We start from the raw sequence: 26,970 nt of genomic DNA on the forward strand, positions 1-26,970 counted from the left end.
AATGTTGTGCTCATCACCATGACATTCAACATTGGAAGACTTTTAAACTATATTCCTGATCATTAATGGTTATTTAGTATAGTAGTTTTAACACTGTGTTCCTTTCACTGTTCCCATCTGCAAATAAGAACAATTAATGAATTTAGACTTGTTAAGAGGCTGCTAAAGACTGATCTAATAAAATGCCATAATCCACTCAAATAATACATATTATGTTAAATATTATATATATATATATATATATATATATATATATATATATATATATGTGTGTGTGTGTGTGTGTGTGTGTTATTTATTTTTGTATTATTTATTTATTTATTTAGTTTTTTTGCCATTTGTGAGAATGAGAGAAAATGAGAGAAAATTCAATTTTCTAAATGTAGGACATAATGTATTATTTGTGTTTCATAGTTGAATATATGCAATAATTGAAAACATTAAATTATTTAATAATTGAAATATGTAATAATGTTTATAATTTTGTGTTGGACATAAAGCTAAATATCTTTCCTCACGTAAAATACTAAAGAAACCCCTTTGCCTCTGAGCAAATGAGATTTCACTTTAAAATTCTTACCAACATCAAAGTTATCCACTAACATCCCTTTGGAGTCACTGAGACTTCCATTGTTTGGTTCTGGAACTACTTCCACCAGCTTGCATATTAACGGATAGATACTGATGCTGTCAAATGGCTCAGCCAAGAATTTATTCTTGAAATCTGGCCCAAATGCTCGAAAGATCCTTTTCATGTCAATTTCCTCATTGCTGAATCCATGATTCCCTTTGTGATATACAAAATGATCCTCTGATCAAACAACAAACAAAAATTGTTAGGGTAGAATGTATTTAAAGGGTTAGTCCACCCAAAAAAGAAAGTTCTTTCATCATTTACTCACCTTCATGTCACTACAAAGCCTTCATTTATATGGGAAAAATGCAGTGAAAGTGAATAGTGACTAAGGTTGTCAGTCCCTATAACATTCTGCCTATAACATCTCCTTTATTGTTCCATGGAAGAAAGAAAGTCATATAGGTTTGGTTCAACATAAGAGTGAGACAACTGATAACAGAAAATGTAAGTGAATGATCCCTTTAAGTAATATTCAAAATTTTAATTGGAATGCAACTGATTTGAATATGGAAATGATTATAATTCACTTAAGTTGATTTGGTAACATGGACCGAGTAAGGAAATACTGCTATAATACCATCAGATGTTTGAGCTGTTGAAGTGTCATTTAAAATCTGTAAAATAACTTACCGAGTTCAAACCCAGGTCTTCCAAAAGTACAATAGATTGAATTCTGTCAGTTTTGGCAATGTGAAAGTGTTTTGGAATCTCCTTTTCTTATAGAAAGTGAGATTTGGATGTGCATTCTTCAGGGCATCATAAACGTCCTGTTCTTTCCCCTCCTTGGGTGTTATCATTCCAAGCCCACCATAGTTGAGCATCTCAAATTGGGATAGATAAAAAATGTCATGTAATCAGAACGTTTTATCTCATTAACCTCAGGAGACTTTTTAATAGTGGTCATGCCATGGTCTAAGTAATGATGACATTAAGACAATCAGTCAAACCATTCTTGTGAAATGCATCTCTAAGGTATCCAATAATACGGTCGATCTGTTCAATTATCTTTCTTCTCTTTGAGGTTTCGGGGCCTACAGCACCCACGTTGTCAGGTTCTCCATAGTAGAGTAACCAAGTCAAAGTCCTCTTTGGTGTACCATCCCATCACAGTGTCAATGTTCTGCTGCCACTCTGTTTAATTGTCATCCAGTCGCCCGTGTTCTTCAACTAGGAAAGGATCCGCAGCTTGCCCATAGTAATTAACTCCTCCATCAGGATAGAAAAAAGATGCTGTTTTCAGACACTTTGAAATACATAAGAGACATTGGGCAAGACCACTGTGGTATTTAAAAAATTAATGAGGGACAATTTAACAGGAAATATTTCCATATCTAAAATCATCACAAGAACAATAAAACAATGAACGCAATGTAGTCAATTTTGTATCTCGTCAGAACAATTTGAAGACAAAAAGTTTGTAAAAGGAGCCAGTTATGATAATGACTTTTCCTCACCTGGTTCTGTGCTGTAATCCACAGAGGCAAAGCACCATTACCTCACCATTCCGATTTTTCCTTAAGGGGAATTCTCATGTCAGTTGAAGCATTAAACATCATGCTATGGACAACTCCATGATCCTCTATCCATCTTCCTAATTGAGAGGTAAAGATAGATTCATTCTGTTATAAACTTATGCTACCCATGACAGAAGATATGCAAGTATAAACTGAATTAAACAGAATGTGGACTTGACCATCCAGTATGGTTTTGTGGTCAAATAATGGATTGAAATGATTTAAGAATACTTGGAAAAATTCTTCATGTGTCTGCAGTGATTAATTGGACCCATATTAATATTCTTTCTGCTCTGTCCAGCGTATGATAAGCTTAATCAAAAACTGTAAATTGAGTAAGATTTGAGTGATGCAAAATAGGCAGATATACTCCACTCAATTGATCAACCAAATCAAATATGCAAGATGTTGACCCTCACTATTTAGCATGCAATACACAATTATAATAACCAAGCCAGTGTTTGGATGAATATTAGGCCTTTGGGTTCTCATGGGTTTCTGCTTGTGTTCATAGTTCTTTTGTTCAATAATTATGTTCTGTCACTGTAAAATCAGGATCATTTTATTAGTACAGTATCTGGACATGTCTTTTTATTTTTAAATAATTTTATGGAGCCTATGGAAAACTAAAAGAAAAAAAAGAAAAAAAAAGAATGTGCTTCATATCTAAATCTTCTTTAGTCTAATCAAAACTATTATTTACAATTACTGAATCAACCTAAATAAACGTACACCGACAGAACTAATTTTAAACAAGTATAATTAGCTTTTTAGGTGACAAGTGCAGGTTACCACTTTTTATAGTGTATGCAGCCTATGCAATAGTAAGAGGTAGGTGAGTGTGTTTTCAACACGTAAGTCAATTGACACATGATCATAACACAAATAAGAAGTTTTGAGTCTTAAATCTATGTAATTGTATGTAATTTATACAGTATGTAATTGTTTTGTGTAATTATGATTGAAACACAAAATGTATTAAAAATATATTCTAAATTCATTGTATGAGTCAGAAGTTGATTTCCTTACCAGTTATAGTTGTGAAGTGTGAAGCAGATGTTTTGGTGATTGCTGGGGGATTGATGTACTTTGCCTTCACTCCTTCTTCAACTAGCTTCTCCAAATTTGGTGTGTCCGCATCTTGGTCATAGTCCCACCTGAAACCATCAAAAGATACAAGCAGAAACGTGTTATATGTTCTACTTTTGGACAGTGGTTTGCTGCTCATGCAGGGGGACAACGCCATCACTAGCAGAAGTTCTGACTTCATCTTGCACACACTGTCAATCAGAATGAAATTCAGCAGAGACTGATCTTGGATTTATAAGCATTATCAGGAGACTGATAATACCTTGTAATACTGAATTTATATTTTCTGTGCTGTCAGTTTTAAAGCCAATAGAACTTAGACTGACTGGACAAATGATAGATCATACAACCATCTGTAATTTATTAAAAAATGTAAAATACTACACTGATCATGGACCTTTTCAGGGTTTGTAGACTCCCAGAGGCCATTACAGGGTTTATCTCTCACAATAAGAGATGGAACTGATAAACTGCGAGGAGTGAAATAAGCTTTGAAATAGCCCATTGCGCAGCATGAATTCATATACTTATTCTGTGCACTTTACATCTATTGAATTAAAACCACTCACTCAAAATACTAAAGGAATAGTTCATCCAGAAATGAACATTTTCTCATGATTTACTCACCCTCATGCCATCCCAGATGTGTATGACTTTCTTTCTTCTGCAAAACACAAATGAAGATTTTTAGTAGTATATTTCAGCTCTGTTAGTCCTTACAATTCAAGTGAATAGAGTCCAAAACTTTGAAGTTCCAAAAAGCATATAAAGGCCACACACAAGTAATGTGTGTAGACTCAAGTAGTTAAATCCATGTCTTCTGAAGCGATATGATAGGTATGGGTGAGAAACTGATCAATATTGAATCCTTTTTAACTATATTTCTCCACCTTTGACCAGCCCCGACCAGTAGGTGGAGACATGCACAAAGAATGCAAATCGCTTGCTGTGGTAAGAGTTCTGAAGTTAGTTTGGCACTTGTATAAGTGACCTATTGGATACATCTTACGTATATGTTTGTCCATTATATATAATGTTTACGCTACAATACCACATAGTGTAGTTTGGCCATGGCTTCCTGATATCCTGTACATTGTTTTCCCACTGTGACATAAAATATGGTATTAATGTTTGTTGTTATAAATCATAAACAACATCCCACACTTTGTAGTGTGAGAGACTTTTACTTTAGAAATACTAAACGGAAGCAGGAAGTTCTTCTAGCATCGCTTATTGTAGTTTCCGTCTTCACTCTGCACACAGGGCTGGGGATCCCTGACAAATGATGTGATTTTCAGAGTTATCAGCTTTATTTTACACAGACACACGCCATAGCGACAAAGACAGCACTTCAACATTTCGCTAACTTCACTGGATGTAACTAAGGTAAGATTTGATTCCTAATCTCTATTTATTATGAATGTTAGCTTCCTAAAATGGCCTCTTGGCTGTTTACTTAGTCAGCTGGCTTCTTCATCATAACAAATCTATATCATTATGACAGACCTATTAATTAGACCTGTCTAATTAAACTCATTTATATAATGACCTGAAATAAAAGCGTAAGCAGCGTTAAAACTTTCTTTATTGACAAATAAAATAAGAATGCCTCAAACGGGCAGTAATAACGAGTTTTTCCTGAAGTACAGTGGCGGTATCATGGTACGGTGATGATATTAGCATGTAACTATAGGCTATATCATTGTACTGAATATTTTACATGATTGTACTTCAAAGGATAGCAAATATCATGGTATTTTCTGGAATAGTTTTGTTAGTGATGGATAAATATTTACCTTTAGTTTGCCTACATGAATAAAATGGTATATGAATAAACTGTCAGTTTTAAAAGAAATGTAACTTGCATGTCTCTTGAGTACAGTCTGTACTCTGCAGTGTCTTATTGCATCTTGTACTCTCAAAGCATTGCTGTAGTGTACGAATGAATTCTGACTTCGTTTAGTGGATAATTTACATATAGAAATTTGCATGATCAAAAATGATCAAGATAAAAAAAATGTTTAATTAATTTTATTATTAACAGTTTATTGATTCCATATAACATATATAAATATAATAATAATCAAAAATAACAAAATATATAGAATCACATTATATTATTTACAACCCTTCCTCCCGAACATTAACCCCCCCAGTGGTCAAACGTAATTGACAACGACACACAAAAAGACAATAAAACAGTAGAAAATATTTAGAAATACATAATGGAAATGATTCATTCAAAAACAAAAAGGCTACAACACACACATTTAAAACAACTCGTCTCCCTCCACTGCCCCTCCCCGAGAGCCCTCCAAAAAGGCCAAATAGCCACCCAACCTCCTGATGAACATATCCATGTTGCCAACTCCTCCAAACATATCCAACTCCTCCAAACATATCCAACTCCTCCAAACATATCCAACTCCTCCAAACCCGCTACCCTGCCCATCTCCTCGTACCACTCACGAAACCAGGGGGCTCCAGCTGACTTCCATCCTCTAAGGATAACCTGTCTGCCTATCATAACACCAGCCAGGATCCAATTCTTCATGTACTTATTCCCAACATCAATGACTGCCCCATCACCTAAAATACAGTGTCTGGGGCAAAATGAAATTTGAGTACCTAATACATCGGCCATAAAACTCTGGACCCTCAACCAAAATTCTTGAATTTTAACACATCCCCAAAAGACATGGGTTGTCTCCATCTTCTGATTGACATCGCCAGCAGGTGGGTGTGTTTTTAAGACCAAGCCTATGCAATCTAGAGGGGGTCAAATAGACTATGTAAAATCTTAAATTGCATAAGGCGAACCCTTGCATCTCTAGATGCAGATTTGACGTTTTTTAGAATCCTAGCCCACACTCCCTCCTTCAATACCAAGTTTAGATCTTTCTCCCATAATCTCTTAAGAGAAGCTGAAGTTCCGTCCCCCAGACTCTCAATTAACAGGGAGTAATACACCGATGCCTCATGACCTTTTCCGAAAGCAGTAATCACCACTCCCAGAGTATCTGCCGCTTTAGGGGGGTGTAAACCACTCTCAAAAACAGTACAGAGCACGTGGCACAGCTGTAAATACTTATAGAACTGAGATCTAGGAATCCCAAAAAGTTTAACCAAATTTTGAAAGGATCTCAACACTCCACTCTCATATAGGTCACCAAGTGTATTAACCTCCCTCACAATCCATTCTGACCAACAAAAAGGGGACTTGTTGATGCATAATTTGGGGTTCAGCCATATGCTCGAGGCAACATTTAAAAAGTGTCCGAATTAAACAGTCTGGACACTTTTATCCATACCGAGTTCAAGTGCGAGATAACGGGGTGTAACTTAACTTCTCCGATTTGAAAGAGAGGCTCTGCAATGGCGAAATAGGGGCAAGAACTTCCTGTTCTATACAGAACCAGGGAGGGGCTCTCTCAGGTGGAAGCGACCAATGAGCCAAATGTCTGAGACCGAAAGCATAATAATAAAATAAAATCTTGGGTAGGCCTGATCAAGATAACATTAATGAAATGTTGGTAAATGGTTGTGTAGCAACCACAACGCTAAAGTAGCTTCTTAACCCTTATGTGGCATTGGGGTCAAAATGACCCCTTTTGAAATTTGCTTCTTTAAAAAACATGGTTTCCTTCATCTCACTGGCATGAGATTTCGTGGCTTTGCTGATGTTACCTATTTGTGCACACACAAAAAAACTGGGCTGGATTCTGTTGGTGTGGTGGTACCTTTCATGGTGTTTGGGGTCAAATTTGACCCCACATAGGAAATGGTAAAGTGAGTTTTTTTTATTTATTTTTATTTGTCAAATAAAATCAATAAATACGCCACAATGCAGAACACACACACAGAAATAAAGGGGTGGTACTATAACACATCCAACAGAACATTACACATACACAATGAACACACACACAAACACACACAGGAATGCATAGGTGAGACTGCAACAAAGAGCATTTGTTTTATAGAATTTTTAATAGAACATTACACATCCACACACACAGAAACACACAGAGAGAGAGAGAGAGATGAAAGGATGAGACCATTACACATCCACAATGAACATTCACACACACACATGAATAGGTGAGACTGCAACAAAGAGCATTTTTTATATAATTTTTAATAGAACATTACACATCCACACACACACACACACACACACACACACACAGAGAGAGAGATGAAAGGATGAAACCATTACACATCCACAATGAACATACACACACACACACACACACACACACGCACATATCAAAGGCTGATATACAGTTGTGCTCAAAAGTTTGCATACCCTTGGAGAGGTGGTAATATATGTACCATTTTTAAAGAAAACATGAGTGAGCAGGCAAAACACATTTCTTTTATTTCTTATGGGATTCATATTCAACTGTAGGTTATTACAGAATGGCAAAATCATAAAACATACATGGCAACAAAGAAAAAAAATGAAATGACCCCTGTTCAAAAGTCTGCATACCCTTAGTTCTTAATACTGTGTATTGCCCCCTTTAGCATTAATGACAGCATGCAGTCTTTTGTAATAGTTGTCTATGAGGCCCCAAATTCTTGCAGGTGGTACAGCTGCCCATTCGCCTTGGCAAAATGCCTCCAGGTCATGCAAAGTCTTTGGTCGTCTTGCATGAACCACACGTTTGAGATCTCCCCAGAGTGGCTCGATGATATTAAGGTCAGCAGACTGTGATGGCCACTCCAGAACCTTCACCTTTTTCTGCTGTAACCACTGGAGGGTCAACTTGGCCTTGTGCTTAGGGTCATTGTCGTGCTGGAAAGTCCAAGAGGGTCCCATGCGCAGCTTTCGTGCAGAAGAATGCAAATTGTCTGCCAGTATTTTCTGATAACATGCTGCATTCATCTTGCCATCAATTTTCACAAGATTCCCCGTGCCTTTAGAGCTCACACACCCCCAAAACATCAGTGATCCACCACCATGCTTCACAGTGGGAATGGTATTCTTTTCACTATAGGCCTTGTTGACCCCTCTCCAAACATAGCGCTTATGGTTGTGACCATAAAGCTCTATTTTGGTCTCGTCACTCCAAATTACAGTGTGCCAGAAGCTGTGAGGCGTGTCAAGGTGTTGTCGGGCATATTGTAACTGGGCTTTTTTGTGGCATTGGCGCAGTAAAGGCTTCTTTCTGGCAACTCGACCATGCAGCTCATTTTTGTTCAAGTTTCGTCGTATTGTGCTCCTTGAAACATCCACACTGTCTTTTTCCAGAGCAGTCTATATTTCTCTTGAGGTTACCTGTGGGTTTTTCTTTGTATCCCGAACAATTCTTCTGGCAGTTGTGGCTGAAATCTTTCTTGGTTTACTTGACCTTGGCTTGGTATCAAGAGATCCCCGAATTTTCCACTTCTTAATAAGTAATTGAACAGTACTGACTGGCATTTTCAAGGCTTTGGATATCTTTTTATATCCTTTTCCATCTTTATAAAGTTCCATTACCTTGTTACGCTGGTCTTTTGACAGTTGTTTTCTGCTCCCCATGGCTCAGTATCTAGCCTGCTCAGTGCATCCACATGAGAGCTAACAAACTCATTGACTATTTATACACAGACACTAATTGCAATTTAAAAAGCCACAGGTGTGGGAAAGTAACCTTTAATTGCCATTTAAACCTGTGTGTGTCACCTTGTGTGTCTGTAACAAGGCCAAACATTCAAGGGTATTTAAACTTTTGATCAGGGCAATTTGGGTGATTTCTGTTATCATTATGATTTAAAAAGGAGCCAAACAACTATGTGATAATAAATGGCTTCATATGATCACTATCCTTAAATAAAATATATATTTATTTTTTTTTTTTTTTTTTTTTTTGCATGATCATTCAAATTTTCAAAATCAATGCCAAAATGTCACAATTTCTGCCAGGGTATGCAAACTTTTGAGCACAACTGTATATATCTTCTTCAGAAGATGATGAAGCTGCAGGCTCCTGCACAACAGCTCCACATCACAAAAGGAAAAGGTGTCAGGTGTGTCCCCATAAAAAGGATGTGAAAGGCAGCATGATATGATCCTTTTGATCTTTCATTCAAAATATTCACAAAAATATATACTCTAATGGATATCAAACAATTGCAAACACAGCACAAGTTTTATATATATAAAAAAAAACAACTAATATTTTTGTCAAATATATGTGTGGCACAATTATTGGCACCCTTTTATTCAATACTTTGTGCAACCTCCCTTTGCCAAGATAACAGCTCTGTGTATTCTCTTATAATGCCTAATGAGGTTGGAGAACACATGGCAAGTGATCTGAGACCATTCATCCATACAGAATCTCTCCAGATCCTTCAAATTCAGAGGTCCACATGGTGGTCTCTCCTCTTCAGTTCACCCCACAGGTTTTCTATGGGGTTTAGGTCAGGAGACTGGGATGGCCATGGCAGAACCTTGATTTTGTGGTCAGTGAACCATTTTTGTGTTGATTTTGATGTGTGTTTTGGATCATTGTCTTGCTGGAAGATCAAACTAGGGCCCATTTTAAGCTTTCTGGCAGAGGCAGTCAGGTTTTAATTTTTTTTATCTGTTGGTATTAGTGCTGCCTATCTCCGTGATACCATGTATCCAAATAAGATGTCCAGGGGCCAGTTGCACCAGCTGGGCCTAAGTTAAAACTTAGCCTAGTTGTGGTGTAAATGGGCACTAAGTCACAATTTACACACTACTAAATATTTGAGTATTGCACCATTAAACTTAGGTAGAACGTAACCCTATGTATAAACTAAATATTTGCGGAAGCCTCCGTCCAGGCGTAAAGGTTGGAATAAAAAAGCAGACTGATATTTTATGACATCAATGAGCTCATGTTTTACGTGACAGGCATCAATCCTTTCAACATACATTATGATGTTGACATTTATGAGAGAGAGAGAAAAAAAACGTACTTTTAAACTGCTCTTCAGCATGAAACCGATCTAACGGTGCAGTTTTCAGGATGCGTCACCCGGTGTCAAGTTTCAACGCATTCCAAATATATATATATATATATATTCTTTTATTGCGTATCGTATTTTAATGTTTTTTTTTTTTTTTTTTTGTGAAACATCTTAAGATTAACATTTTTATTTATTAAAACACAGAAAAACAAAACATAATTATAAATACACAAAATCAACTTTTAACACCCATTACCACTCCTCCTCCTCCTCCCCAACCCCACCCCAAACCTCAACAAACATCCCTGTGGTCTTAGATGAACACATATAAAAGAATACAAAAACAAAAATCAAACAACTAAAAGAGGAAAAAAGAGAAAAAAATTTATAATAAAAAAATACATATAAATAAAAATATAAAAATCACACACACTGACAATTACCCCTCTCCACTATTCCACCCGAGAACCCTCCAAGAACGCCAAATATCCACCCCATTTTCTTACAAACAAATCCGGATTCCCTAGTCTTCTATAAGACCCCTCCTCTAAGGCTGCCACTCTCCCCATCTCCGAGCACCACTCCTGAAACGGGGGTGCTCCAACCGACTTCCAACCCCTCAAAATCACCTGCCTGGTGACCATAACACAGGTTAGGACCCAATCCTCCACATGTTTATTCTCCACATTGATTTCTGCCCCATCTCCCAAAATACAGAGTCTGGGACAAAACGAAACCTGAGTGCCCAAGACATCACATACAAAATTCTCAGTTCTCAACCAAAACCCTTGGATCTTAACGCACCCCCAAAAAACATGGGTCGTATCTCCATTCTCTGATTGGCATCGCCAGCAGGTAGGTGTGTCTTTAAGACCAAGCCTATACAGTCTAGAGGGGGTCCAATAGAATCTATGTAAAATCTTGAACTGAATAAGGTGAACCCTTGCATCTCTAGATACAGACTTGACATTTTTTAGAATCCTAGCCCACACTCCTTCCTCCAATACCAAGTTTAAATCTTTCTCCCATAATCTCTTCAGAGAAGTTGAAGCTCTGTCCCCCAGACTCTGAATTAACAGGGAGTAATACACTGATGCCTCATGACCTTTTCCAAAAGCAGTAATCACCTCTTCCAAAGCATCTGCCGCCTTAGGGGGTTGTGTGCTACTCCCAAAAACAGTACAGAGCAGGTGGAGCAGCTGTAAATACCTATAAAACTGAGATCTGGGAATTCCAAAATGATGACCCAAATTCTCAAAAGATCTCAACACTCCACTCTCATACAGGTCACAGAGTGTAGTAACCCCCCTCACAATCCACTCTGACCAACAGAAAGGGGACTTGTTGATACATAATTTGGGGTTCAGCCATATGCTTGAGGCAGCATTTAAATAAATGTCCAAATTAAACAGAAGGCAAAAGGGATACATTAAAGCGGCAACTATATGATTTCTTTTTCTCCGTATGTGGCAACACTTCTAAACTCACCAAGGCGTGATCTGAGACTAAGATGTTTCCAATTGAACAATCAACAACAGATGAAATGAGAGATTTAGATATATATAAAAAAAATCTATTCTAGAATAAATCTTATGGACTGATGAAAAAAATGTATAATCCCTACCAGATGGGTTCAAAAGTCACCAAATATCTGTAAAACCAAGATTTTTACACATCCTGTGAAGCGTCAATGTTGCTCTAGGGGGCTTACACATTTTTGCTTCACTAAGATCAAGGACTGAGTCCATCAAAAGATTAAAGTGTCCTTCCAATATTATATCATAAGGGGTGCCAGTGGCTTGCAACATCCCTTCAAGATCTATAAAAAAAACCCTGATCATCAGCATTAGGTGCATAGATATTAGCCAAAATCAACCTTTGCCCTTGAATTTCAGCTAAAACAATAATGACTCTTCCTAATTTATCTTTAATCTGTTTGAGACATTTGAATTGTAGATGTTTATTTATCAGTATAATGACTCCCCTGCTCTTACTTGAGCCAGCACTAAAGAAAACATGTCCACTCCATATCTTCCCAAATTTTTCAGCTTCCTGTGGAGAAAGGTGCGTTTCTTGAAGAAGCATGTAGCAGGTGTCTAAGGTATTGGCAATAAATTAATTGCTGTCGGACCAGATAGATTTATCAGAAGATTGTGAAGGAGGTAGTGGGTTGTGGTGAGAAATAACAGACAGGTACTGAGCTGGATTTGAACTTGGAATGTTATTTTGTTCCTTTTGATAGAGAGTGAAAATAATAAAAAATAAATAAAAGTAAATTACAATATTACACAAACAATGTACAATAGAGATTAACTATGTAAACATTCCCTTAAGTGCACTTTTCTTTTACCCCAAAAATATACACAGACTGGTATTTTCAATATCAAAATGAAATTAAAGAAAATAAAAGAAATAAAGTTTCTCTCAAAATATCGCAGCTGTTTCAATGTATAAGGATCTCAATATCAATCAAACTGGTTATGGGTAACCATACACCATCAATAGTTCAGTGTTCTGTAAAATACTGATCAGTTTCTTCTCTTTTCCTTATTTGTCTATTCTCTCCAGGAAAGGAGCTAAATAGTTCTCTAAGTTGGAATTGTCTTACTTCCAAAAGCAGGGCTGATGAATGAAAGAAAGGAAATTATCCTCTTCTTTATGATTTGTTGTCCTCTTTTCTCTGATTTATTGTCCTCTTTTCTCTGTACAATGTAGAATTTGGGTGTCTCACCATCAAATGTGAAGTTTCAGCTCACAGGAGTAACACAAACCGTAGAACCAAGAAAATAGGAAAAACACAAGGAAGGAAAAAAAAAACCTGGCCTGATCACAGACCAGAGCATTCATTTAGTGGATTCAAGAATAATTTCACATCAAAGATCGAAATAACCAAATTAAACAATTATACATACAAATAAAATTTTTACAAGAAATGATGTATTATAATAATTTACCTCTATATTAATAGTTTTTTCTCTTACACAGGCGCACGTGTCCAACAGTGGCGTCGGTGAGCTGCAATGAACAAGGAATAACCCCGCGGTTCACTATGACCACATTTATAACCACTTGGATTATTCAAAATACACCATGAAAAAGGAATAAACACTATGTTTACTGCAACTAAATAACTATTATTTACTCAACAATTAAACCCTGAACTTCCCCCCGAACAAAACAAACAGAAAAAAAGAAAAACGTGCACATTAACCCCACGCACGACAGCGCCAACCGGCGTCAATCCCTCTAAACTCAAAAGGTCCATGTATGCATGCGAGAGCCCCCACGACAACTTTGCCATCGGATTGCTAAAGTCCGGTGCCTCTGCACAAATTCTGCGAGGCAAAATTACACAACAGAAAATACTTTGTAAAACAGACCCCAGCCAACAGGCAGAATAAACACAAAGAACGTGTAGATTCATTCACAGAACTGTCTCAAAGGTGTGTTCCTCCACAAAACAAGCTCCAGCTGATATAAAGCCATTCAGTTTCCTCGGACAGACAATTGTTCAGTGAGCCGGCTGTTTAGGAGTTCACCAGATGACGTAATCATTCTAATGTCCCTTAAAAATATTCCACAAAAACAAACTCCAGCCAACAGGAGGCATAAGCACAAAGAGCGAACAGATTCATCCACAACTGTCCCGAAGGAGTGTTATTCCATAAAACAAACTCCAGCCGCTAGGCGGAACCAGCACAAAAAGATCCCGGTTCCTCGGATGATCAAGTGTGTATTGAGCGAGTCAAATTCACTCGGAGGCCGCGTAAAAAAAAATACACCATGACTTACTCAGTCAGTCAACTTTATAAAAGACGTCCTTTATGTGAGCATGTAACCTTAATGTAATTTTGCGGTCATCCATAGTGTCCATTCTCAATCTGGCCGGGAATTTCAGTGTAAAAACGATCTTTTGCCAATGCAAAAGTTTCTTGAAGGAAGTGTCATTCTACAAAACAAACTCCAGCTGCTAGACGGAGCCAACGCAAAAAGAAACAAAAAATGGCACCCAGCTTCCTCAGACAATCGAGTGTATGTTCAGTGAGTCAAACCACTAATATAAGAAACATCAAATGGCTTACTCACTCCAATGTATTTATGAAGGAGTGTGCCTGTTTTGGACATGTAAATACTTTGCGACCATCCTTCGTTTCTATTCTCAGTTTGGCCGGAAACATCAATGCAAAAGCGATCTTCCGTTGATGTAAAAGTTTCTTACATTCCTTGAACCGATCGTGTTTCTCTCTTGTCGAATTCGCAAAGTCCGGGAACAAGAAAATATTGTGATTCTTCCAAGAAAGCTTTCCTTTGCTCCTCGCCTGGCGCAACAAGAGGTCTTTATTGGATGATCTCAGAAATTTGGACAGAATTGAGCGGGGCCTTTCTCCCTCAGCAGATCTGCGAGCCGGGACTGTGTGAGCTCGCTCGATTTCCAGCTTATGGCCTGTTATGTCGAGCAGACTCGGGAAGATCAAGTGTGAAGAGCTTGTCCAGGAATTTCACCATATCTCTGTCCTCTTCATGCTCAGGAATTCCAACAATCCGTATATTGTTCCTTCAGCTCATAGTTTCAAGATATTCCAGTTTTTCCTAAATGTATTCCAAGTCTGTTCTGGGCGTGGGCGGATTAGCGGATAATTCCCTTTCCGATGACTCCAGATAATCGAGTCCCCGGCTTGCAGGCCCGTCAGAGGCCTCAGCTTGAACATGTAAGTGTCTTTTAATGTCTCCAGAGTCTGAGGATTTTTACTTCTTTGCCATGTTTACCTCAAAAAGCAAGTATGTAACTGGGTGTATCGAATCTCACTGGATTATAACATGAAAATAATTAAAAAACTAGCAAAGTGTGCAGAGCTCATGATTCACACGTCTGCTTCTTGCATGGCGTCAACGCTCTCCATTTTAATGGGGGATTTAATTTATTACAGCTGACAGTTACGTGAGCAAATAAGGTTTGAACATCAACCGTAACAAGATCAAACTGAATTACACAGCTTTTTAACACTTCTTTGTATAAATATGAAGGCTGCTTATTGGATAAATACAGGTAAACATCATATTATGCGACTACGCATTACTTTACGGAGAGCTTACGACCTACTAGTTAAGTCTTGCCTTAAGAACAAGTGGTGCAACCAAATTAAGCTCTGATTTAGTTACAAATTAACTAGTAGTTACTAAGCCCTTAGTGTGAACTTTACGTCCTATCATACGTGAGAACTTACGCACAGCTGGTGCAGCCCTACCCAGGACCTCTGGCAGAAAAACAGCCCCACTATGTTAAAGATCCACCACCATATTTAACTGTGGCCAAGAGGTACTTTTCATATGGCTACCTCTCTGTGTGCACCAAACTCATCTCTGGTGTTTACTGCCAAAAAGCTCTGTTTTTGTTTTATCTGACCATAGAACCCGGTCCCATTTGAAGTTCCAGTAGTGTCTGGCAAACTGAAGACGCTTGAGTTTGTTGTTGGATGAGAGCAGAGCTTATTTCTTGAAATCCTCCCAAACAACTTGTTGTGATGTACGTGATGTCTCATTGTAGTTTTGGAGACTTTCTGACCCCAAGACCCAACTCATTTTTGTAATTCTCTAGCTGTGATCCTTGGAGAATTTTTGGCCACACGAATCATCCTCCTCACCGTGCTTGGAGACAATATAGACACACATCCACTTCCAGGTCGATTCTTAACATCTCCAGTTGATTGGCACTTCTTAATTATTGCCCTGATGGTGTAAATGGGTATTTTCAATGCTTTAGCTATTTTCTTAAAGCATTTTACATTTTGTGAAGCTCAACAATGTTTTGCAGCACATCAGAACTTTATTCTTTGGTCTTACCCACTGTGATAGATGACTAAGGGAATTTGTCTTGTGTGTTACTTCATATTTATACCCCTCTAAAACAGGAAGTCATGGCTGTACAATTTCATGTTCCTAGTCACCCAGGTGTACTAAAAAATATAAAATATGAATGGGAATATACTTCAGATAGATTTTACCCATAAGTATTTCTAGGGGTGCAAATAATTGTGCCACATATATATTTGACAAAAATATTTGTTTTTCGATGAAACTTGTGTTGTGTCAATTGTCTGATATCCATCAGGGGATAGATTTTTGTGAATATTTTGAATGAAAGATCAAAAGGATAAACAATAAAGACATATTTTTCACAGCCTTCTTTACTCATATTTGCTAAGGGTGCCAATTTTTCTGGCCACCACTGTGTGGGGCATCATTGCAAAAACTTCAAAACACCTCAAAAATATTTTTTGACAAAAATAATGTCTTTAATGTCTTTGATAATGTCTAAATATATATCCAAATGCATAACTTGTTTAAGAAAAAATAAATAAATAAATAAAAAACACAGTTTGCCACAACCAGACATATGAATGGACCTCTGCAGCCACTTGCTGGTCATATATTGTAATTTCACTTAATTTAAAAAAAAAAAAAATTTTCTTACCAGGAGATGACAGCAATCTGCCCCTAACACATGACATGATCTCCAAAATTGAGGAATGTAGATCTTCACTGAATGAATTTAACATAAACATTTATTATTTTATATGCAAATTAATGGTGTTGTTTATTACCACAACATGTGGAATGCCCAATTCCCAATGCGCTCTATGTCCTCGTGGTGGTGTAGTGACTCGCCTCAATCCAGGTGGCGGAGTTATCCGTGCACAACTCACCATGCGTCCCACCGAGAGTGAACCACATTTTAGCGACCACGAGGTGGTTACCCCATGTGACTACCCTCCCTAGCAACCAGGCCAATTTGGTTGCTTAAGAGACCTGGCTGGAGTCACTCAGCAACTCCAGGGGTGGTAGTCACATATCTCTTCTTAAGACGTTGATTTAAAACTGGAGTCGTATGGATTACTTTAATGCTGCCTTTATGTGCTTTTTGTAGCTTCAAAGATTTGTTCGCCATTCACTTGCATTATACGAACCAACAGAGCAGAAATATTCTTCTAAAAATCTTTGTTTGTTTTCTTTAGAGAAAATAAAGTAGTTTTTGTGTGAAGTATTACTTGAATTTATCTCTTGCTTTTAGTTCCAGGAGAAAAAAAATGACTGCCATCAAGCACGCCCTTCAGAGGGATATTTTCACCCCCAATGATGAGCGTCTGCTGAGTATCGTCAATGTCTGTAAGGCTGGAAAAAAGAAAAAGAATTGTTTCCTGTGTGCCACAGGTATAGAAATAGAAACAGTCCACAGAGTTCAAATGTTTAGAAACATGAATTTATTGTTTATTTGACCTGTATCGACTCTAACTATATAAATTCTAAATGTTCCTTTTCTAGTGACTACAGAGCGCCCGGTCCAGGTAAAGGTGGTAAAAGTAAAGAAGTCAGATAAAGGAGATTTCTATAAGAGGCAGATGGCCTGGGAGCTACGCGACCTGACAAAGGTTGATGCCAAAGATGCCAATAAGGTCAGAGGTCATCAGATTGCATCACATAAATAGAGCAATGTTTTAATAGCTCCACAGAGCCACATTGGCCTACAAGCAGCTTACTTATTGCCTCTGCATATTAAGCTGGGTAGGAGAAAGTAACATCGATAAATTGTGTACAGTCGAAAAAACATGATCTGCTGTCACCATTCAGGGCGAGTATTGTATTTTGTTCTGGTGTTCCCTATCATACTTGTTCTCAATTGTCCTCTCAGCCTCCAACTTACTCTCACCCCCATCCATCATATCATACTTAACATCCTGCAGGAGAACCCAGAGTTTGACCTGCACTTTGAAAAGGTTTATCGATGGGTGGCGAGCAGCACAGCAGAAAAGAATTCTTTCATCTCCTGTATTTGGAAGCTGAACCAGCGCTACCTTCGGAAGAAAGTGGAGTTTGTAAACGTCAGTCCTCAGCTGCTGGAAGGTGTGGCTCATTACGGTCCCTCGTGCTGTGGGAGAATAATAGCATGTTATTAAACTACCAGTGTGTTTCTTATGTTCAGGTACCTTGTAGTTCTGTGATAGAAAAAGGTCCTAAAGCATGTATGTAGAACTGTGCAAAGATAGGAAATGAAACTAGTTTCTGTTTTCCTGCTGCTAGTATGCTTTCTCTGGCTCTTTCTCTCTTTTTCTGAGATCTTTAGGGGTTTTGCAGTTTGTCTTTTTGTGTGTCCCTTAATGCTTTAAACTGATCTGTACTGTTCTCTCTAAATCTTTCACTGGCCAGAGCTTCCTAAGGCTGAAGGTTTGTACTGTTTTTTTTTCTTCCATCTTTTATTAATTTCCGTTCACCTTTTCGGTTTCCCCTCTCCAGTTTCCACTTCAGGCTCAATATTTGTTGTGCCCTTCCTTAATAGTCTTTCCTTTCCTCCCATATGTGTAATCACATTTTATTTGTTATCTGAATTGTGTTTGTGTGTATGTGTTCGTTAATAACGAATGTTACTTACAAAAATTACATAGTTGTAGTAGGAATGTCTGAGAGCACATACACTTGCATGCACAAGCTATAAAATTGTGGTTTCAATGAACTGCATCCATCTCCCCAGAGTCAGTCCCGAGTGGAGAGAGTCAGAGTGTTGCCGGGGGAGACGAGGACGCTCTGGATGATTACCAGGAGCTGAACACTCGTGAGGAGCAGGACATTGAGAGCATGATGGAAGTATGCGAGTACGCCATCTCCAACGCCGAGGCCTTTGCTGAGAAACTGTCCCGTGAGCTACAGGTCCTAGACGGGGTGAGTATATAAGTGTTTCTCCAGTGGAAAAGTAGATCATCAAGGTAGGGTTGCACCAGCAGTGCGGAAGGTCTCACTTAAGTTGGGACATAAAGTTCACTCAAAGGGCTTAGTAATTACTAGTTAGTTTGTGTCAGTGTTTCAGTCAGTGCTTAATTTGGTTGCACCACCTGTTCTTAAAGGAATGTTCCGGGTTCAATACAAGTTAAACACAATTGACAGCATTTGTGGCATAATGTTGAGTACCACAAAAATTTATTTTGACTCTTCCCTCCTTTTCTTAAAAAAAATAAATAAATCTTGGTTCCAGTGAGGCAGTGATAAAACCGCTTACTAACCTTTTCTGTGTAAAGTTATAGCCAATTTTACAACTTAATGTAACGATGTAGCAATGCAACATCAACAACCCCTAAAACAACTGTAAAATTACAATTTAAACAACTTTACAGCTCAAATAATACATGAGTTATAACAGAAGAATTAATGAAAGTGCTTTTTTTAAATTATAAGCTTCACATTACTGTGTTGAAATCCTCCAAAAATTGGCCCCGTTCACTTCCATTGTAAGTGTCTCACTGTAACCTAAATATTTTTCTTTTTTTAAAGAAATGGAGGGATGAGTCGAAATGTATTTTTGTGGTAATCAACATTATGCCACAAATGCTCTCGATTGAACTTAACTTGTATTGAACCTGGAACATTCCTTTAAGGCAATTCTTAGCTAAACTAGGTCATAAGCTCTCCGTAAAGTAATGCATAGTCGCAAAATATTACATAAATTTATTGACCCAATAAGCAGCCTTCAAATTTGCACACAGAAGTGTTAAAAAGCTGTGAATTTCAGTTTGATCTTATGGTTTATTTTCCTCCATTGTTCGTTCACGTAACTGTCAGCTGTAATAAATTGAATCCCCATTGAAATGCGATACGTAATATTAAAATTAACGGTATGTTTAGCCTATGTAAATAACAATATTCTGGAACTGCTTCTAAAATTAATAAGGGGTAATAAATAAATGCCAACACAACAGGCTGGAAAAAATAGACATTTATTTTAATATAATATATATTTATATATATCATATAAATCTGTTGAAACTTAAATCTTGTATGTGTTGACATTGGGCGATGCACACAGAAAAGTACACCGTTAGATTGGTTTCATACAGTAGAGTCGCTAAGAAGATTTAAGATTTAATATAGATAATATTTTCTCTCGTAAATGTAAACGAGTGTAAATGTCAACATCATCATAAACAGTACTTTGCAAAAGTTTTAGACACCTGTGAAAAATGTTGCATAGTGAGGATGTCTTAAAAAAGAATGCCATAAATAGTTTTCATTTATCACTTAATGTCATACAAATTCCAGTAAACATAAAAAAGCTTAATCAATATTCGGTGTGACCACCTTTGCCTTCAAAACAGCTCCAATTCTCCTAGGTAAACCTGGACACAGTATTTCTTGGTTGTGGGCAGATAGGATGTTCCAAGCTACTTGGAGAACTTGCCACAGTTCTTCTATCTATTTAGGCTGTCTCAATTGCTTCTGTTTCTTCATGTACTTCCAGACTGACTCAGTGATGTTGAGATCCGAGCCCTGTGGGGGCCATAACATCTGTTGTAGGGCTCCTTGTTGTTCTGTTCAATTCTATTTGCGAAGAGAATGTTGAAATCCAAAATGTATATTTCCTACTTATACACTTAAAGCAGAATATATAAATTAAACATCTTAATACAAATGTTTTTTGTGAAAAATATAATGCGCCTAAGACTTGCACTGTACTGTATATCGAAAGGATTGAAGCCTGTCGAGCAAAACATGAGCTCATTAATGTCATTAAATCAGTCTGCTTTTTTATTCCTACTGTTACTCCTGGTCGGAGGCTTCCTTAAATATTTTGTTTACATGTAGGGTTATGTTCTACCTAAGTTTAATGGTGCAATGCTCGAATATTTAGTAATGTGTAAATTGTGACTTAGTGCCCGTTTATGCCATAACTATGCTAAGTTGTAACTTGAATAGCTGGTGCAACCGGCTCCAATGAGCTGTGTGCAATAATTATCCAAAGGTCAAGGGTAAACTTGATTGAATTTTGTCCTGTTAGGGAATAGTGGATAGTACCAAGTAGTCAAATTATTGATTTAGCATCACATCAAAGATGTAACTATTTTGCTTACTAAATGGTTTCTTTTGTATTGTGAATACATGTTTTGGTATTGTGAATATTTTCAGGCTAACATCCAGTCCATCATGGCCTCTGAGAAGCAGGTGAACATACTAATGCAGCTGCTGGATAAGGCACTGGCAGAAGTGGACAATATTGAGGGAAAGTTGCTGAGCTACGAGGAGATGCTACAGAGCGTGAAGGAGCAGATGGACCAGATCTCTCAGAGCAACCGGCTCATCCAGATCAGCAACACCAATAATGGCAAACTCTTAGATGAGATCCAGTTCCTTGTGGTATGTTAGGGGACAGTTGGGATTGAACCCAGAATGATGGAGCAGGGGTATGTGATGGGTTGAAAGTTAAGAGTACGGTTGAAGTAAGAAGTCTACATACACTTAGGTTGAAGTCATTCAAACTCATTTTTTAACAACTCCTCAGACTATAGTCATATTAGCAAACTTTAGTTTTGGCAAGTCATTTAGGACATCTACTTTGTGCATGACATGAGTAATTTTAACAACAATTGTTTACAGACAGATTGTTTCACTTTTAACTGACTATATCACAATTCCAGTGGGTCAGAAGTTTACATACACTAAGTTAACTGTGCCTTTAAGCAGCTTGGAAAATTACAGAAAATGATGTCAAGCCTTTAGACAGTTAGCTTCTGATAGGAGGTGTGTTGAATTGGAGGTGTACCAATGGATGTATTTTAAGGCCTACCTTCAAACTCAGTGCCTCTTTGCTTGACATCATGGGAAATCAAAAGAAATCAGCCAAGACCTCAGAAAAACAATTGTGGAACTCCACAAGTCTGGTTCATCCTTGGGAGCAATTTCCAAATGCCTGAAAGTACCACATTCATCTGTACAAACAGTAGTACGGAAGTATAAACACCATGGGACCATGCAGCCGTCATACCGCTCAGGAAGGAGACGCATTCTGTCTCCTAGAGATGAACGTAGTTTGGTGCAAAAAGTGCAAATCAAACCCAGAACAACAGAAAGGACCTTGTGAAGATGCTGGAGGAAACAGGTAGACAAGTATCTATATTCACAGTAAAACGAGTCCAATATCGACATAACCTGAAAGGCTGCTCAGCAAGGAAGAAGCCAATGCTCCAAAACTGCCATAAAAAAGCCAGACTACAGTTTGCAAGTGCTCATGCGGACAAAGATCTTACTTTTTGGAGAAATGTCCTCTGGTCTGATGAAACCAATATTGAACTGTTCAGCCATAATGACCATCGCTATGTATGCCTGCAAGCCAAAGAACACCATCCCAACTGTGAAGCATGGGGGTGGCAGCATCATGTTGTGGGGGTGCTTTGCTGCAGGAGGGACTGGTGCACATCACAAAATAGATGGCATCATGAGGAAGGAAAATTATGTGGATATATTGAAGCAACATCTCAAGACATCAGCTAGGAAGTTAAAGCTCGGTTGAAAATGGGTCTTCCAAATGGACAATGACCCCAAGCATACCTCCAAAATTGTGGCAAAATGGCTTAAGGGCAACAAAGTCAAGGTATTGGAGTGGCCATCACAAAGGCCTGACCTCAATCCGATAGAAAATTTGTGGGCAGAACTGAAAATGCGTGTGCGAGCAAGGAGGCCTACAAACCTGACTCAGTTGCACCAGTTCTGTCTGGAGGAATGGGCCAAAATTCCAGCAACTTATTGTGAGAAGCTTGTGGAAGGCAACCCAAAATGTTTGACCCAAGTTAAACAATTTAAAGGCAATGATACCAAATACCAACAAAGTGTATGTAAACTTCTGACCCACTGGGAATGTGATGAAAGAAATAAAAGCTGAAATAATTCTCTCTACTATTATTTTAATATTTCACATTCTTAAAATAAAGTAGTGATCCTAACTGACCTAAGACAGGGAATGTTTTCTATGATTAAATGTCAGGAATTGTGAAAAACTGAGTTTAAATGTATTTGTTTTAGGTGTATGTAAACTTCTGACTTCAACTGTATGTGGACACCCCCTTCTAATTAACAAGTTTGGCAAGGCCCCTTAATTCCAGTGAAGACGGATGTTAATGTGACGGCATACAGCGACATGGATAAAGCCTAGACTTTTGACCTTTTCAATGATTTGGGGAGCCAGGCCCAATCGCCTGACCCCACTGATGCTCTTATGTCTGAATAAGAGCAAGCAAATCCCTGCAGCCATGTTCCAACAATTAGTGAGAAAACATTTCAAGACTCTTCTGTATGAAACCAATCTAACGGTGTACTTTTCTGTGTGCGTCACCCAGTGCCAACACATACAAGATTTAAGTTTCAACAGATATATATGATATATATAAATATATATTATATTAAAATAAATGTCTATTTTTTCCAGCCTGTTGTATTGCATTTCAAAAGTGGGAGCTGTTAGGGTGGACCAACTACCTATTAATTGTGTTTGGGTGTCCTCACACTTTTGTCCATTATAGTGTATGTTTGTTTGTTTGGTTTGAGGTCAGATGTTGAGATGAAGTCTACAGAGCATATCAGTAACTGTCCCCTTATGTTTTTGTTATCTCTTTTGTCAATGAAACTAACCATGCCCACTTGCACCTCTCATTTAACTTTTTTTGTCTTTTTTTTTTTACCATACCTGGTAGAACTACATGGATCTTTCAAAAGGACACATCAAGGCTTTGCAGGAGGGAGATCTGTCTTCTCCTAAGGGTGTCGAGGCCTGCATCAATGCCTCTGAAGCTTTGTCCCAGTGCATGAATGTAGCACTCAAACCAGGTAGAATTTGACTGTATCAGTTGGAATGATCTCTCATTGAACAAACAGGGGTTATAAATGGCTTTATGACTTTTAAATGTAGTTTAAACTCTCAAATGTTCCAAACTGTTAAATATACAGTTGCAAGGAAAAAGTATGAATTGCTTAAACCTTTATAGCTCTATACAAGTGAACAAGTTTTAATCTTAGGTGTTCTGAGATTTCTTTTGTTCAAGGTATGGTTTACATCAGGCAGTGCTTCTTGTGAATAGCAAACCCAAAATTTGTGAGTGTTTTTATTGGAGGTCGACCGATAGTGGATTTTACACAGACCGATAACTAAGTTGGGCAGTACCTGCCGATAACAGATTAATCAACCGATAGTTTTTCAAATTGATACTGAATGAAAAAATAACAAAGTAAAATAGTGCTGAACTTTATTACAAAAATAAACAGTACTGACTGAACCATGAAAATGTATTGTACTTTTTTAATGAAATAAATATATAAATATTAATATATATTAACTAATATTCGAATTTTAATATCAACTGATTTTTAAATTGATGCTGTTTCCTTAGTCCACAAGAGAGCGCAATAAATACATAAGCCATTCAACACTGTTATATTATTGCATAGAACATTCCTATCCTGGCTGTTAAAAAAGAGCATTTCATTTTCAACTAATGTGCATAAAATAAATAAATACAAAGTTTTAGTCAGTCCATGTTCTCAAATGTTAAGTCAAAAGTAAACTGAGGGGGGAAATCGCTTCAATAGACAGTTCACATGGTGTTACACTTGCACTGATTCCTACTACTCCAGACTCAAGCTTCATAATAACAGTGAAATGTCACATTGTTTTTTATTCAGTACAGTTGTATGTATAGTAGCAATATTCACAGATAGCAGTGGTATTCGGCTGAACTCGGTTGTGAAGCGGCTCCGACTATGAGCCCAGGCTAGGGGCTGTTCAAACAGATGGAACACAACAGACTGGAACCGAACACGAGGATCTCGAGACACCCATTTCCAAGTTGAACATCTTTCCTGACAAAGCATTTAAACAACTCAATACTTAATCTGAGAAACGCTTGCAAGACGCAATGGCCAAAGACCTCCACCTACTGTAAGGGGCTGTTCACACTGAACGCTTTTGCAACCATCCATTTGTTTTTCTATGTAAACGCACGCTAGACGAACGTCTTTGTTTCCCTTTGTTTTTGTTTATTCAGCGTCTCGTGCAGGAGCGCTGTTTTTTAGATGATGTGTCTAAATGTGTCTAAATCTAGCCTTTTTTAGGGCAAGCATGTGAACGATCTGAAGTCATCGTGTTACAGTGAGGATAACATTTTTTTATTGAAATCATATGCGTTTTTGATTTGTTTATACGTTTCTCTCGGCTGCATGAAAATATTAATTTGCTTTCTCATGTCACTAGCTTTAAATATGCAACTTAGCTGGCTAATGAATGCATAAACGTGACCAGCTGGATATAAAGTAATGCAAATAGATGGTAATAGATGGTAACAATCGTGACACTTAAACATTTGGGTAGGACTTGCGTGTGTTTTTGTCACATTGTTCTAAGCGCTTGAGGTTAGCTTTAATGTTAGCATCCTCTCAGCCTTGTTGGCAAACATACTGCTGTTCTCTACTAAAGCAGCATCTAGTCAACAAATGAATTACTTTATAATGATATGACAACGTGTACTGTAGTGAAATGTATACATACCTTTTTGTTGTTGATGTTTTAAATCCGCTCCATGCAGAGTGTAGTTTCACGTGTCAAAACAAACACCACAAGGCATCAGTGAAGTGATAGTTTTTATTTCGCCTCTAGAGGCCGCTCTCATATTGTATAACGACATCAGACCCTTCCCAGCCGCTCCAGCACCAGACACAATGGGGAAAACTATCGGTGTGGATTTTTGCTGATAACCGATAGTTCCAGAAATCTGTTAACGGTGCCGATTAATCTGCAAAACCGATATATCGGTCGACCTCTAGTTTTTATAGGGCAGCGTGGCCTGAGGAAAATCTCCAATCTCGTCTCATTGATTTGACTTCAGGTTAGCTGACTCCTGATTCCTGATCAGCTTTTGGAGAAGGCATAAGCCTAAGGATTTGCATTCTTTTTCCTCCCTGCACTTTGAATGTTTACACACTAAGTTCAGTAAAGACATGAAAATGGATCATTGTATGTTATTTGTTTGAGCAGACTGTGTTTGTTGTAGGGATCTGATAATCAAATTTATTAGACCAAAAGTCCAAATTATTAAGACCAAATTATTCAGAAATCCAGGAAAATCCAAAGAGTTTAAATACGTTTTCCTGCAACTGTAGCACTTTGTACAGGTTTCCATTAACAGTATTGAATATATTTGTGTGATGTTCTGTTATAGGTCATGATCAGTTGATGGCAGTCAAGCAACAGCAGCATCTGTTTTGTGAGCTCAGAGATGCTTTTGCTAGACGTCTCACCAACCACCTCAACAATGTGTTTGTACACCAGGTAAGGTACAGACACATCTAGGTTATCACACACACACACACACACACACACACACACACACAGGTACTACCAGGCAAAGTTGATCTGCTTAACATAGTAACAGGTAAGTTACAGGTAAAGAACATGTGCATGATTGTTACATACAGCTTTCTGAGCATGCTTCAAGTTTCCCACAGTTATGGAAAACCTCAAAATATCAGGGAATTTTAAATGGTGAAAGGCCTGGAAAATTCATGGAAATTTCTATTGTGAAGATGCATTGTTCTAGTTATTCTTAGCTCTATAATATTTGTTGGCAAGATATTGCTCTTATATTGGCCCTGTTCCAAATGGCACCCTTCACACTTTCGAGTACAGACTGATGGGGCGCTAGTCAGCAAGTCCATGAGGGTGCATGAGTCATAAAATCATGCAATTGTGCACACTTGAAGACTTCAGTCAGATGGCACATTTTTATACATAGTTTTTCGTAGACATACAATTTTACAAATTATTATTAGAACAGGTCACAACATTAATATTGGGTGAAGGTTTCTATTAAATCCAAGAAACACACAATTGTTTGTTTTTTGTTGTTGTTTTTTTTGGGGGGGGGTCTCCCCTTTTCTCCCCAATTTGGCATACCCAATTCCCAATGCTCATTAATTCTTCATGACAAATCTCAGTTGCCT

The 26,970-nt window shown here is 37.8% G+C and overlaps 2 protein-coding genes across 5 annotated transcripts in view; one reads left to right on the forward strand and one right to left on the reverse strand.

Annotated features, from left to right (window-relative positions):
- Positions 1-73: 73 nt before the first annotated feature.
- Positions 74-3,421, reverse strand: zgc:153896 (uncharacterized protein LOC569930 homolog). Its single transcript, XM_051654380.1, is given in 10 exon segments — positions 74-117; positions 581-793; positions 796-811; positions 1,268-1,350; positions 1,353-1,484; positions 1,487-1,552; positions 1,555-1,703; positions 1,705-1,880; positions 2,092-2,228; positions 3,181-3,421. Coding segments are annotated over 10 exon segments (1,257 nt in total).
- A 1,063-nt stretch (positions 3,422-4,484) lies between these two features.
- Positions 4,485-26,970, forward strand: part of exoc1 (exocyst complex component 1) — a 35,387-nt gene continuing 12,901 nt past the window's right edge. For 2 of the 4 annotated variants that reach the window (XM_051654902.1, XM_051654905.1), the window contains exons 1-9: positions 4,485-4,626; positions 17,237-17,376; positions 17,488-17,618; positions 17,907-18,066; positions 18,370-18,387; positions 18,692-18,879; positions 21,115-21,342; positions 23,673-23,805; positions 26,190-26,299. In XM_051654902.1, coding sequence (XP_051510862.1) covers positions 17,253-17,376; positions 17,488-17,618; positions 17,907-18,066; positions 18,370-18,387; positions 18,692-18,879; positions 21,115-21,342; positions 23,673-23,805; positions 26,190-26,299 — 1,092 coding nt within the window. In that variant the 5' untranslated portion in view covers positions 4,485-4,626; positions 17,237-17,252. The remainder of the gene's footprint in view (positions 4,627-17,236; positions 17,377-17,487; positions 17,619-17,906; positions 18,067-18,369; positions 18,388-18,691; positions 18,880-21,114; positions 21,343-23,672; positions 23,806-26,189; positions 26,300-26,970) is intronic. The other 2 variants (XM_051654903.1, XM_051654906.1) reach the window with 1 other exon arrangement.

This window comes from Myxocyprinus asiaticus, chromosome 25 (genome assembly GCF_019703515.2).
Source record: "Myxocyprinus asiaticus isolate MX2 ecotype Aquarium Trade chromosome 25, UBuf_Myxa_2, whole genome shotgun sequence".
NCBI classification, from domain to species: domain Eukaryota; kingdom Metazoa; phylum Chordata; class Actinopteri; order Cypriniformes; family Catostomidae; genus Myxocyprinus; species Myxocyprinus asiaticus.